The sequence below is a fragment of the Amphiura filiformis genome, chromosome 5, assembly GCF_039555335.1.
Source record: "Amphiura filiformis chromosome 5, Afil_fr2py, whole genome shotgun sequence".
NCBI lineage: Eukaryota > Metazoa > Echinodermata > Ophiuroidea > Amphilepidida > Amphiuridae > Amphiura > Amphiura filiformis.
The window spans coordinates 47,169,709-47,182,883 of record NC_092632.1 but is presented as its reverse complement, the minus strand read 5'-3'; the positions used below and the strand labels follow the sequence as shown (position 1 = coordinate 47,182,883).

General features: G+C 39.0%; 2 protein-coding genes across 2 annotated transcripts in view; both read right to left on the bottom strand.

Annotated features, from left to right (window-relative positions):
* Positions 1 to 179: 179 nt before the first annotated feature.
* Positions 180 to 8,204, bottom strand: LOC140152245 (uncharacterized; the record flags this gene model as incomplete). The annotated part of the gene is given in 5 exon segments (XM_072174547.1): positions 180 to 1,103; positions 2,882 to 2,935; positions 4,862 to 4,978; positions 4,980 to 5,053; positions 6,650 to 8,204. Coding segments are annotated over 5 exon segments (2,007 nt in total), but the record flags the coding sequence as incomplete, so codon positions are not given.
* Positions 8,200 to 13,175, bottom strand: part of LOC140153247 (uncharacterized) — a 244,178-nt gene continuing 239,202 nt past the window's right edge. Inside the window, 3 exon segments of the mRNA XM_072175942.1 lie at positions 8,200 to 8,873; positions 8,875 to 10,527; positions 10,529 to 10,687. Of these exon segments, the coding sequence (XP_072032043.1) occupies positions 8,205 to 8,873; positions 8,875 to 10,527; positions 10,529 to 10,687 (2,481 nt within the window). The 3' untranslated portion in view covers positions 8,200 to 8,204.

The window sequence follows — 13,175 nt, the reverse complement described above, 5'->3', positions numbered from 1 at the left end:
GAAGCAAGCATGTTTTGCTAGAAGACATCATCAGAGCATTGAGGTCTCAAAAGTGGTGAGCTAGTGTTCTTTCATGCATGAAATCAGTCACTCTTCCAAGCAGGTTGCCTCTTCCTCCACGGCCTTAAGGAAGTAGGGGGCGTATGGTGGCTCCATCTCTTCCAGAACGTGCACTGCAGAGACGAACGAGGCAAAAAAGATACAATACTAAATGGTCAATGGGGTTATATTTATCTCAAACATATTTTCTATTACTACGTAAATCTCTATTAAAACACACCAGTAATCTCACTGTGCATGCTGTGTATCACACATGCAATTGACAAGAGTTTAAATGTTACAGACGTGAGAATTATGAAAACAGACATTGATCTAAAAATGGCATATAGCCATAGAAACCACTGTTTGTGTGATGGTAAATAAATCATGCATAGTGATCCCTTATAGCATGCCTGTTGTACCCTACATGTGTCAGTCAGATATATAGGCCAGACAGCCATCCACAAATCTTAACCCTATTTTTCTCCTTTCTCATGCCTCAATATAGACTATAAATATAGCCTGAGATTATAACAGACCAGTGGTAAAAATTTGGCATGAATGAGTCAGGAAAAATTCAGGCTAAGATGTTGTGTGTTTGGTGAAGCAACACTGACACATAAGGATAACATGTTATTCGCCTTGATCACATGCAAAATATAGCCTGGCGAGGAGGCCCACCTGGTTTAAGAATAAGGTAAAAACAAAGAAAGCGCTGTGAAAATATGCGGTGCTATTCAGCCTATGGGCCTTATTTCTCTTCTTTTGCTGCTGCTGCTGGTGAATTAAGAAGCATTATATGACACAAGTCCAGTAGCATGTATAAAACCCAAGAGTATAGGCACTTAATAGTACATTCAGAGAGTGTATCGTCTATTATGATATTTGCATATATGTGAAATTCTCTTGATAGGATGAGTAGGGGACACAGATAGAAGACAAGGTCTGGTACAGGCAACTTGTTCCCTGAAAACATGTTTTCTTGCTGGCCACACTGGGACCACTTCTCTGTATGCTTGAATGTTGTCTGCTGAACATGATCTTATAATGTCTGACTCCAGTACCTGAAATATAACATTGGTTGAGATAATACATTTATAGCTACGAGGGTATTTGTTAGAAATATCTGTAAGGAATTTGTAAACAGTCAAATGCACACTGATCATACTCTGAAACAAGAACCACACTGATACTGAATAATAAAACAATAAATCTATATACACACATAGATATAAATTCAATAAGTAATCATTTGACATTGTATGTGTCAAAAATAGGCAAGGCATACCTTGAAAATATCATTTTGATTACTTATTGAAATTTCTCCCAATAATCCCATAGGCATGTTATGGGAATTCTTCTCTCACAAAGATCCTCTATACAGTAAAATCACTGCCTCTGAAATTGGGTCTCCATTCATACAAGGTGTAGCTTACGGGAGATGCTAGCACTGCCTTCAACTCAAAAGAAATTAACCCCTTAAAGCAATCAATCCAATTGCATAAGAACACATTGCGAATCAAATCCAAAACCATGATTCATTGTTCAGTTCAATAAGAAAAAGAAATCACATAAGTACAATTGAGCCAAGGCGTTTAATTTAGTACAAACTTTTCTTGATACTTGAAATTCTACTTTTTTTTTTAGATGGAGAGGTACGCTAAAATCTGCCACGAATGCCTTTTTACAATCATCATCAATAAATATGAGGGGAGGGGAGGGCTGTGCTGCAATTATTTAATCCAATATTACCTGGGCTAGGTGTGTTATGCCTGTGGCAATGTTGGCATAATATCAGTGCTACCTACGTGCGTGCCTCGAGCGGTGTCAACCGGGGCCAGCTAACATGACTGCCAGCTTAACCACTGACTGGATCGAGATTTGACGAGAGGAATATCTCAGCTAAGAACAACACCACTCTGTTATTGGATTCTCTACTTCAATTGCCTCTCAACTGAATTTTTTATTCCTTTACCGTTACCAAAATCTCTCTACCATTTTTTTTTGCAGAGTGTGAATATGCAAATACCAGGCATCATCCACTGATTAGTATACCTTTAGGATTTGCGAATCTTTGAATAAGCTATCAAAATATGCTTGCACTTCTACATTGCCAATTCTGTTTTTCCAGTTTCATCAGATTCTCATGGCTTATTAGAACAACAATCCTAGGGTAACGGAATTCACCACCTCGTTTAATTCTGTCAAGTTATTTCAATTTGTTGCAATTGGAAAGTTGATAACACACCAGTGTAAATTTGAGGGTTCTCTTTTTGTGTTTCTTTTTCACGTTTGATAATGGCAAATCAATTATTGATATCTGCATGCAAGAGTGTTTTACGTGACATCAACACTCTTTGAAATGACCACACATGCTCTTTACATTAATAAAAAACACTAAAGGAACTTCATTCCAAATCTAAAGGTTTCATAAAGAGAACAATCAGTACTAATTGGTTCTATAAAAAAAAAAAACATCACAGGATTTTTACTTTCTTTAATCATTTTCCTTTTTTTTACTCCTGAATTTGATATAAACTGTCAGTACAATTTATTAACAAAACAAAACACCATGCGTCACAATCATTATTCACTTAGACACGGTGATCTGAAACAATTACAAATATGATTCAAAATATTAATACACCAAAACTGGAACAATATAACCCCATGCAAATGACGGTGTACCGTACACTCTGTGGACTCGTTGCAATGAACTGAATCATCACATACTGATGGTAATATACATCAACAACTTCATCACTTAATATAATATGCAAATTAACAAAACAAAAAACAACTAAAACTCCAAACAGGCAGCCACTCTAGCAATGGACCCTACCTCGCTTTTATCATTCTCGCTCGTCGCTTCAATTGGATTTGTCATTTCATTCCTCTGTGCGGTTTGCAAAGTTATGGTAATGTGAGGGTGAAGGGGAGCAAAAATGTGGAGTCAGGATTGGGGGCCAAAGGCAAGCGAAGTAAAATAAATGTTAGCAAAAACAAAATTATAGCGGCATGATTTTTGTTCTTTGGCATGTCAGAGAGATTATGGCAAGTTTACATGAATGTTAGAGAACGCAAATTGCTACTTTGTCAAATAGGGAGAAACAAATAATATGCACACTTTGGGGTGTCATTGTGACTAAGTATTGTACTCATACAGGCTACGGGAGATAAATATTCGTCAATTAGGTTCAGAGTCGGGATTAGTCTTAGTCCATTGGGTTCGTCAGACATTGCAGGGCTTGGAGTAACGAAAACCAATTTACAATGAAAACAAGGAGAAGAAGTGTGGCAAAGTAGCAATAATACTAGAGATAACCGAGAGCTGTTATGCGCCATTGACATTCATGTAAAACTTGAGGAGCTCTTAAAATAAATAGCAGTGATTGGCTTGCCGATTCGGTGCAAGTTTTGTTGTAAGCTTAAGCTATTTTAGCTTTTTTATTTTCATGGCAAATATTTTGAGAAACTCCTTTATACTGCAAGAAAATGTGCATGAAATGCATTTTACTAATTGCTGTGCTGCTTTCATGCAATATAAACTGTGAAAGCAATATTAAAAAGCTCGTGAATTTTAATATAATAATATTGTTAGAATTAATCATCTACATTCAACTTGTGAGAAAACACGCAAATTTTAGAATATGAAATATCATTCCGCATTGAGTGTACGTTGCGTGAGTCCCTTTGTGTAACATGCTCTGCTCAATCTGTGATCTGCTGGTCCAGTCATAAGACGTGTAACCACGACAACACCCATGTTATTCCCAATGTTACAAAAAGATATTGTGAGTACAACAATATGATTTGAAGTTATAAGAACAAACACCTTGGTTATTTACAATGTGCTTTGTCAACGGTGATGAAACGGAACAAAAACAATAATCAGGCATGAATAACATACGACATTTAGATTACTTTGACGTTGTAACGTACAATGGAGTCTTATCCTTGGCTGTCTTGCTACCTCCTTGGCCCTTAGTACTTGGTCTCACAGGTAAACGGCTTGGTTTATGCTAGAAATGAAGACAAAGGGTGACGTATGTGACGCTAGTGACTAACTATAGTAGTCTACATTGTAATCTACATCTCTAAAAAGTGACAATAAGTTTGGGCTCTTTGCATAATTACTACCTTTTCCCCATATTAATGCTCATAATTGTTCAAAATCAGAGTCCAAGTGGACATTACACTACAGTTTCAACCTCCTGCATCCAGACCTCTTTTATATGGCCCTCTGTGTCATCCGGGTGTGTGTTCTTCATAGGAAAACATGTTGTTTTTAATACTTTGAAACCTTACTTTCTTGCTCTGAGCATTTTAAATAAATATCATCTACCATCTATCAGTGTTACTGATTACCCCATATTCAGACAAAATTCACTTATCCTGCCCATGCTTAGCCCCAAAAAGGAGATGGATGAAAGAGGTTGGACTGTATTTGGGCTTATCTTTGAATTTGAGCTGGTTATCTATTTGACCCGTTGCAACGTTTAGCATGAAAATAGTTTTATCTTAAAAAGACTTAAAAATTTCCAGGCTTACATGTGTTTATTTTTGGTGTTTTCTGTTTTCCTAAATTTGATTTCACAACAGAGCCCAAGAAGGCACCAGTGGTGTTAAAATAAAGTGCAAAACATGTAAGGTATTCATTGGCAAAACATTAAAAACAAGAGGGATGACATTATGATAAAAATGTGTGCAAAAGACATACTGCACCAAAACTGGTGGTTGTAATCAATAAACAACACAACTAAAACCTTATTAACGGTTTCTAGAAACACTTCATTCTGTCGTCATAGTAATGTAATCTCACCTTGACATTTTCTGGTCTTTGGCTGGGTAACTTATCCATATCATCTACTTCATATACTTTGATCTCCACACCATTCTCATGCCTCTTTGGTCTTGGATGGAGATCTTTCCACCTGCCTGCTGCTTTGTGGGGCTGACGACGACGGTTCAGAGTTGGCACGGGATGGGGGTGCACTTCGGCTTCGTCTTGACCCTTTAAATGGTAACAAAACCAAACATATACATTATAGTAATGAAAAGGGTAAATGACACTCAATATCGATCATCCTTCCAATGTTTCAAGCTTGACATACATTAGGACCCTAGGAGAGGGAGGGAAATTATACATTGAATATGTTTGCTTGTGGTATTCAAATCAAATATGGGCGGCTGTGGTAGTGTTTTGTGAAATAATTGTCTCTGCAGCTGCTTTGGCACTTTATTACATTTTAATTGGATTGGCACCAGTTTATTATGCATCTATTACTAGTCTAACAGCCCCTATAATCTCCCCAGATGCCCTAGGTGCCAGCACTACATCTTAATAACCCTGTTTTTGTTTTCTCATGTTTTGCCATCATCTTTAACGTTGTTAAGTCAAGAACCAGCTTGAAACATGGATGTCTTTACATGTTTTTTGATGAGACTGGACGAATTGGGGATTATGATATAGCGCTATCGGATTTTCATACTTCTATTATTGCCTTGCTGCTATTTCACACATGTATAATCCTCGTTATATGAAACTATTTAAAATTCTCGCCAAAAATAAGCCACATATGGTTAATCCATTGCACACATTACTGTTAACTTAATTTGAGTTTGATGAGGTTTTTGCACCCACTAAATAACTGGTAAAAATTGGGCTATTCAAGTTTAAATCCAAACACCCCCTATGGAAGACATGACCTTAATCTCACACACAGGGGGTATAGATTTCAAATGGAGTCACCCAATATGGGAACCCCATTTGAAATTCACACTCCCTGTGTAAAAGATTAAAGTCATGTCTTCCATAGGGGGTGTATGGATTCCAACTGGAATAGCCTGACATGAAGATAATGGTAGTACACCTTTTATTAACAGCTGCTAGTGCTAGCTGTCTCCTGCCATCAAGAGTTTCAGCTTCTTTTTTTTTTAAACCAATACAACATAGAAACATGGTACAGGAAAACACAAATTGACAGCATGGGATCATCTTTCTTGCTTGTGAACTCTCATTATCTGTATATCCTGTACTGCTTAAATTGTTAATTGCTAGTATCTTAGTATCCTGTAGTTAGGTTTCTAGAATCAGCATATGTGGTGAAGAAGTACTCCTTGTGTTACTAATGTGTGTGGGGTGGGAGTGCATGCACAAACAGTTTGTCTGAAGCTGGGGAGGGGGTCTCTGTACCTGTACCCCATGGGTATGTGTTGCCCACAAGACCCCCCTTTTCAAGCTCTTTTCCATTCAAGGGACTCCATATGAATTTATTTCTGTAGAACCCCATTTGAAGTTCCAAATGTCCTCCAAATATGATAAATTAGCTTCAAATTTGAACTCCAAACACATATTTCTGGGAATGTTTGCCAAAAGGGCACTGAATAAGGCCCCCAAAACTCCGGTCTAGAGCCTGCATTTTTCAAATCTGGACAGCACTATACCTACAAACAAATCATTTGAGTAACCCCTCCTCCACAAAATGTATACAGTATATCTCACAATACAGGGGACCAACTCAACAATCACATCACACAAAACTAGCAAATTTTGTTTGCATACAAAGCAGAGTATGTGCATCATTAAAAACAAAAATACCATTCTTACCTGGGAATTTCTTCTTAAGAATCTTGGAGCCTTTAACTCTGCCACAGGATCCTTCACTCAGAGAGTCATGAGCCGATGATCCACTGGCAGTAGCTTCACTATCTCTCAACATACTCTCATAGCCACTGCTTGCTCCTCCCGTCATCCTAGCCCTGAAAGCATGGTTACCTTGCAGACAATCGCTGATAGTACTGCTGTTGTCGCTTCCATGCCCGCTACTTGATCCTCTCATCAGACGAGGTTTGGTCACGGTGGAGTACGGCGATAATATGTTAGGGTGTTTGCTAGGGACATTTTCAGTGGATGCTATACCGCTATCGTTGCTTCCGTCCGATGAGTTGGTGAGACGGTGACCGGGGTGTAAGTGTATGTTGTTATTGGCATTTCTCATTAGAGATTGGTCAGAGTGTGAGCTGGCTGGAAGTTTGCATTTTGATTTTTTACCAGGACATGTTTTGCTTGGATATGGCGGAATTTTGCTTGTTTGTGGGGCTTTCTTGCTAGGTTTTGCCATACTACCGCTACATCTTTGTGTGTTAATTGAGTTTGTACTGTTGGATTTGTACGGCAACCTAGAAGCACAGTTTTTTGATGACGAACTAGTATGTCCATTATAACTATCAGTCCTGTGCATACGTCCAGGCATTGCAGGCACTCTTGAATGATGATATTCACTGTCACTAGCATATAACTTGGGTGCTTTTTCAGTTCTCTTGCTATATCTGCAAGACATTATAGGCACCCTAGAGTATTCACTATCGCTAACACTGCAGTGAGCTGGGTGATGCTGACCCCTCCCATCCTGATATGGTAGCTTTGGGAGCGGTCTTGGCTTTGGAAGAGCAGAGTTTGGATAATGTCCACTTTTCTCTGGATAATTTAAGCATGGTTCGCTCATTTGTGTACAATGTTGGACAATGATATTCTGACCATGTGTCAAGGACTCTACGCTCTTCAACACTTCATCATATTCGTGTGAAAAACAAGGATTCACTTCTACTTCAAATGCAGGTGAAGCACACGCACCTATTGCAGGAGGGCGCTCCATACTGCTGAGTCCATGAAATGAGGCAATTTCTTTGCACTCATCAATAGTTGCATAATGTGCTGGGGTGTTTGTATGAGGGGTTGTAACGCATTCATCCGTCTCATTGTCAGGTGCGCCATCTGGTTGTCGTAACAACCACATTTCTGGGATGGGAACATCGGTATCATAGAAGCCTTCCACATCGGCTGCTTCCTGGGTGTACTCCATCTGTTTCTTAGCTCTTGCAATGGCTGCACTCAAGATTAAAGGCGATGGTTGATGTGAGAGTGATCGCATGCGTACTGTGTTAGATAGCTTTCCTTTGTGTTGAGGGCTGCAAAAATAAGAAGCTGGACTGGATTTTGAAATATGTCCTTGATTAATAGGATATTTGCCTTCTATACATGATGCATCTATTAATTGACTTGTTGTAGTTGAAGATTGTTCTGATGATGCGGCTGGTGCATTTACATTAGATTCTCTAGCTTCTATAGACGCAAGTTTTTCTCGCTTCTGCAGATAGAAGTTTTATGCGACCGCCTCTCCTTTAGTTTCCTGTTCCGAGACTTGACCCTTATGAGCTGGGCTACCATGACACGACCTCGGAATGCACTTGTTAATATTGCCACTTGGCAAGATCACATTTGTTTCCAAATGAGAGATAGTCCTATTGCATGCAGTGCCTGATTTTGGTCCAGTTGCAACTGAACAAACATTTTGACAAGCAACTTGTGTATTAGGGTCCATCTTCTCCCACACAGGGCAATCACGGTTAGCATTCACATTTGTTGATGACACATTTAATGTTGTCGTCGTTTTTGGAATAACTCCATTGGGCACATTTGTTGTGATTCCTGACAGCTCAGCGGCACCGTTCCTTTGATTATCATTAAAATCGCTGGGAGGGTACAGTTGCATAACATCAAATACATCAGACGGCGAGCCTCGCGACCCCGTTTGCGACACACTCGGGAATGCAATGTTACAATTTCGCCCCATACCACGGGGGCTGTTATCGTTTTTTGACAGATATTGTTCAGGGCTTATTTCGCCACTGCCCCCATCGGTCAGTGCGTCGTCATCCTGTAGGTCCATATAACTTGCTGGTCTGGAAGTTGTACTAAATGTTGCATCAGTGGCATCACTGATGCAACTAAGACGTCTGAGAGGATGATCAATGGCAAGATGTTTCTCTCGCGATGACAACTTGCTCTTCGTTGTTCACTGTCATGTATGTGACAATAGAAGGTTCTTCTTGAAGGAAGTTCATTGAATCAGCACGGCTCACTTGTGGTGCATTGGACTTATCAAAATAGTCGCCATCTAGTAAACGCAAACTGTCCATATTCAAACTTGAGATAACATACATGGATTTGATGGCTTCCAAATCCTGACTTGCTAGTGACACCGATTCAAATGTTTCAATATCCGACACTTGACCACACATCTTTTTCATTTTGTCTTTATCTCCAGCTTCAGATTCATCATCTGAGTACACATAATGGCTGATACTTTGTGTGCCGACCTTGTTGCGCTCATCCTTATCAAGAAGAAGATATGGTTCATTAATACAGCCATTGACACTTGAGCCGTTCAGACTAAGTGAAGGATTCTCTGAGTACGAATCAAGAGATCGTTTCTCCAATTCACGTATGCATGAAATGGCTTCAATTCCCATTGGAAGATCATCCACTGTAAAGTTGTCACTGTGAAAGGACTCCACATCAGTATCGCGAGACACAAAACTCAAAGTTTCCTGCTCAGAAAACGCAAGAGAGAGTTCATCTTCAGATATCTCTGACATTGGTTTCCCTAGGATACCAGATAGATTATCATATGAACTAACAGATTGCATAGCATATTCAGCTTCCGCAGCAAGGCTTTTCAGGGTGTTTTCCATCATTAGTTTAGCTTCTGTTGAAGTGAGTCCCAACAGCATCTCTGCATCTTTGATGCTTTCACTGCTTGGTGTCTCAGGTTGAGCAGCTTGCATCTGTGAACATAGACTCTGATCCATGCTCTTTAATTTGCTTAATAAAAGAGCATCTTCATCATCCATCTTGTGATGAGACAATGGCCTCTTCTGTTGCTCATTGCTTTGTTCAGCTGCTTCACCTTCCAACTGCTCTTCTCCTTCCTCCATAATGTGATTTTGACCTTGCTCCATTTCCAGCTGCTGTGCTCTCTGTATTCCGGCACTCATCGTTGACAAGCCAGATGTCGTTCTCGGAGGAATCTTAGGTTTTGGAAGCTGACAAGGCTTTTCATTCTCAGATTCGCTGCTTGGATCAAATCCAGTTGGAAGATCTTTGGGTCTCTCTATACTTGGTGGACTATCCAGTGGAGGAGTTTTCTTACTACTGACTTTGTTAGCAGAGTTCTGTGGTTTTGGTATCAGACTACCATTTGTTTTCACTGGTGATCCATTACATTTTGCTCTACTTGGTGATGATTTCTGTACAGGCACTGGCAGACCACTCTGTTTAGGGCTTGACCTCTTTCTTTCTTCTAACTCTGGAGGATTATCAATGGCTGTTTCGTTCTTGTCAGTTTCTTGACTAGATCCTTCACTGACGGCAGGATCATCAATTGTTGTTTCAATCTTGGTCATTTCTTGTCTCAGATCTTCACAATTCTCCATTTCAGCATCTTCTCTCTTATCACTATCATCCTCCTCTTCGTCTTCTTCTTTCAAAGCTTCCAATTTATTATCGTCTTCTTCATCTTCATCAGGTGAATCTAAATCAGGTGGTCTCCAAATCGGTACAGACTCAGGTGGACCTTCGTTATCGGTCAAATCTCTATCACTGAGGGCGCCACCCATCCGGACCAACGAGATCACCGTGTCGCATCGACTGCTCACTGCTCGAGATGTATTCAGGATCACTCTGTTGTAAAGCATTGGTCACTCTCATCCCACGGAATCCTTTCTTTGCACCCATTTTGCCGTGCCGTCTTAATCGACCTTCATCGCAAGAACTCTCTCCTCCAGATGAACTGGTACTTGAGTACTGCAAAAACGAAAAAGACAAAGAACATCCTTACAAAATGTGACAAAAATTGCAATCATGTCAAACTTCTTGATATGTTTAATGCAAAAAATATTATATTTGGCAATAAAACAACCCACAGCTTGTTATTTCACTGATGACAAATGAAAATAATAGATATTGACATTCCTCTTCCCTACCATTTGAAATGTTATATTACGACACATTAATGAGAATTTGTCGTACATTTTTTATATCGTACACGAACACTCAGAAATTTAACAAGGATTAATCATCTGTCTGTTATTACAGAGCTTGCGTTGAATCAATCAATATTATGATATTCAATGAAAATACACCACAAATATCATTTGGAATTCATGAAATATGTATTTCCAAGACTCTATTCTCTCCTCGACAGACAAAAGAAGGAAAAGGAGTATGAGGGGGGAAAGCGACAAATATGATCACCCGGGGGTTATTGCATGACAAAATTAGAATCTTCATTACCATGCAACTTGGCAGGATTCAATCAAAACCTGATGACGCTACCTAGCTAAGGTTTTCAATTTTACAGTTTCAACATAATATCCGAATTCCTCCACACTCTTCTTCTCTAGAATATTATTTAACCCCAGGGGGGTTTTGTCAATAAACAAACACAACCTTATCAGAAAAATAAAATGTGCTTATCAAGTAAACATATGAGTAGTACTACCTATGGAAAGTGCACGGCTATTAATACGTCGCGCATGAATGTGAAAACCAAATTACGCATTTTAATATCTGTTAAAATTACTTCAATTTTTCATATGCAAATTACAAAATTAATATAAATCTGGGGCATAAAAACTCAGCCCTTTTTTCTACCCTATTCAGGTAGCCAATGCATCATATCAGGCTAAAGGCCCTGTGGCGGGCGGTTTATCCGCCTTGTAATCAAAGACAATCTCGTATCTACTTCTCGTAGCCAATGGGAGAAGACCAATCTCATTGACATACCTCGCCCGAGAACCCCGCCTGGTGGTGTATAAGCTTAACTTACACGCAGAATGGCATAGTGTCACAAGACTTACAAACTGAATACAGACTATGTCAACAAACCAGGTTAGCATATTTTGTAATCATTGGTAGGAGAGAAGATGATGATCCAAAATTGATTCCCTTCCTAACACTTCCTGCCCGGACAGGTTCAGTAAATCGCTCTACATCCAAACACAAAAGGTTTCTGTACTTTTCTACCTGTGTCACTATGAACCACAATAGCCTCATCCCAACGGCATTGTCCAATAACCTCAATTACATAATCATAGTGCAAAAATTTGACCTCAAGTTGCAGAATATAAGTTATTGTACCCAAATCTTCAAAGGTCATTCAATGAATGTACAAATGTATTGGGGTATAAGAAATGTGCCCCTGATAGATGAGCATGTTGTGGATCCTAGTGTGCGTGCAATTTACACGGCCCACATATCCACCATTCCTCTGTCTTTATTACAAAAATTGAAATTACATTACATACTTTTATGGTGATAACTTCAATCTACTTAAGACAAAAAGCATTTTTTTTTGTTACTTAGTAACAGACAGTGTTAATTCCCAAATGATACAAAACGAGAACTGTTCCCTGGTTCCCTTTTAACCCTGCACTAGTTTTAATTCTCCAAGAGATTCGTACGTCTAACATGTCTTCGTTAACCTTTTAGTAAAAAACAAAAACTACATAGTCATGTTAAGTGCAAATCATCATGGATCAACCATTTGCTTACCAAGCCGAGAAGATAATAACATTAATCAGATGGTAACTTTAGATATTCTTTTCAAACTAGTATAATATTCCAAATTACATACACACATATCATGATTGTGTTCTCAACCGTTATTATTGACAATGTACAAGTTGACGAGGTGAGTTAGTCTGAGTTTAAGGCGGCACATTCTCAAAGGGCAATTGATCAAACAACTATTGCACTCTTAACCTAAAAAAATGTTGCCGGCTTACTAGCTAGCAAAGAGAAACTTACGCAAGCTCCTCTAGTTTTTAATCTTTCAGCATATAATATCAAAAGAGGAAATATCAACGCTGCTAACAAATTTGATCTGTATCTATGGAATCAATTTGATTTTCCTCCCACGAGGATGGTCCCGAGCAGATAAACCCATGCATTCTCTGATTGCTCCGTTGTGAACAACATGAATTTAACGATAAGCAAGGAGCGTGTGAACCTCGGGTATGTGAAGATCTAGTTTCTGCTTTCATCAATGACAAAAATTACAAGTATTGAGTATACTTGATACGGGTGATGTGGGGGTAAAGTGTAAGGGTACAACACCACTTAACCGCATCAATCAATCTAATGCTCGTAGTCTGCTTTGTATTACACACTGGTATTGCAACAATTATTTGAATATACAGACAAAATTTTATTTTTGTAATTTTGTGTGTATGGATATAAGAAGATTTGATATAGGGAAAAATTGGTCATCATTGTGTCATGATTTAAAACT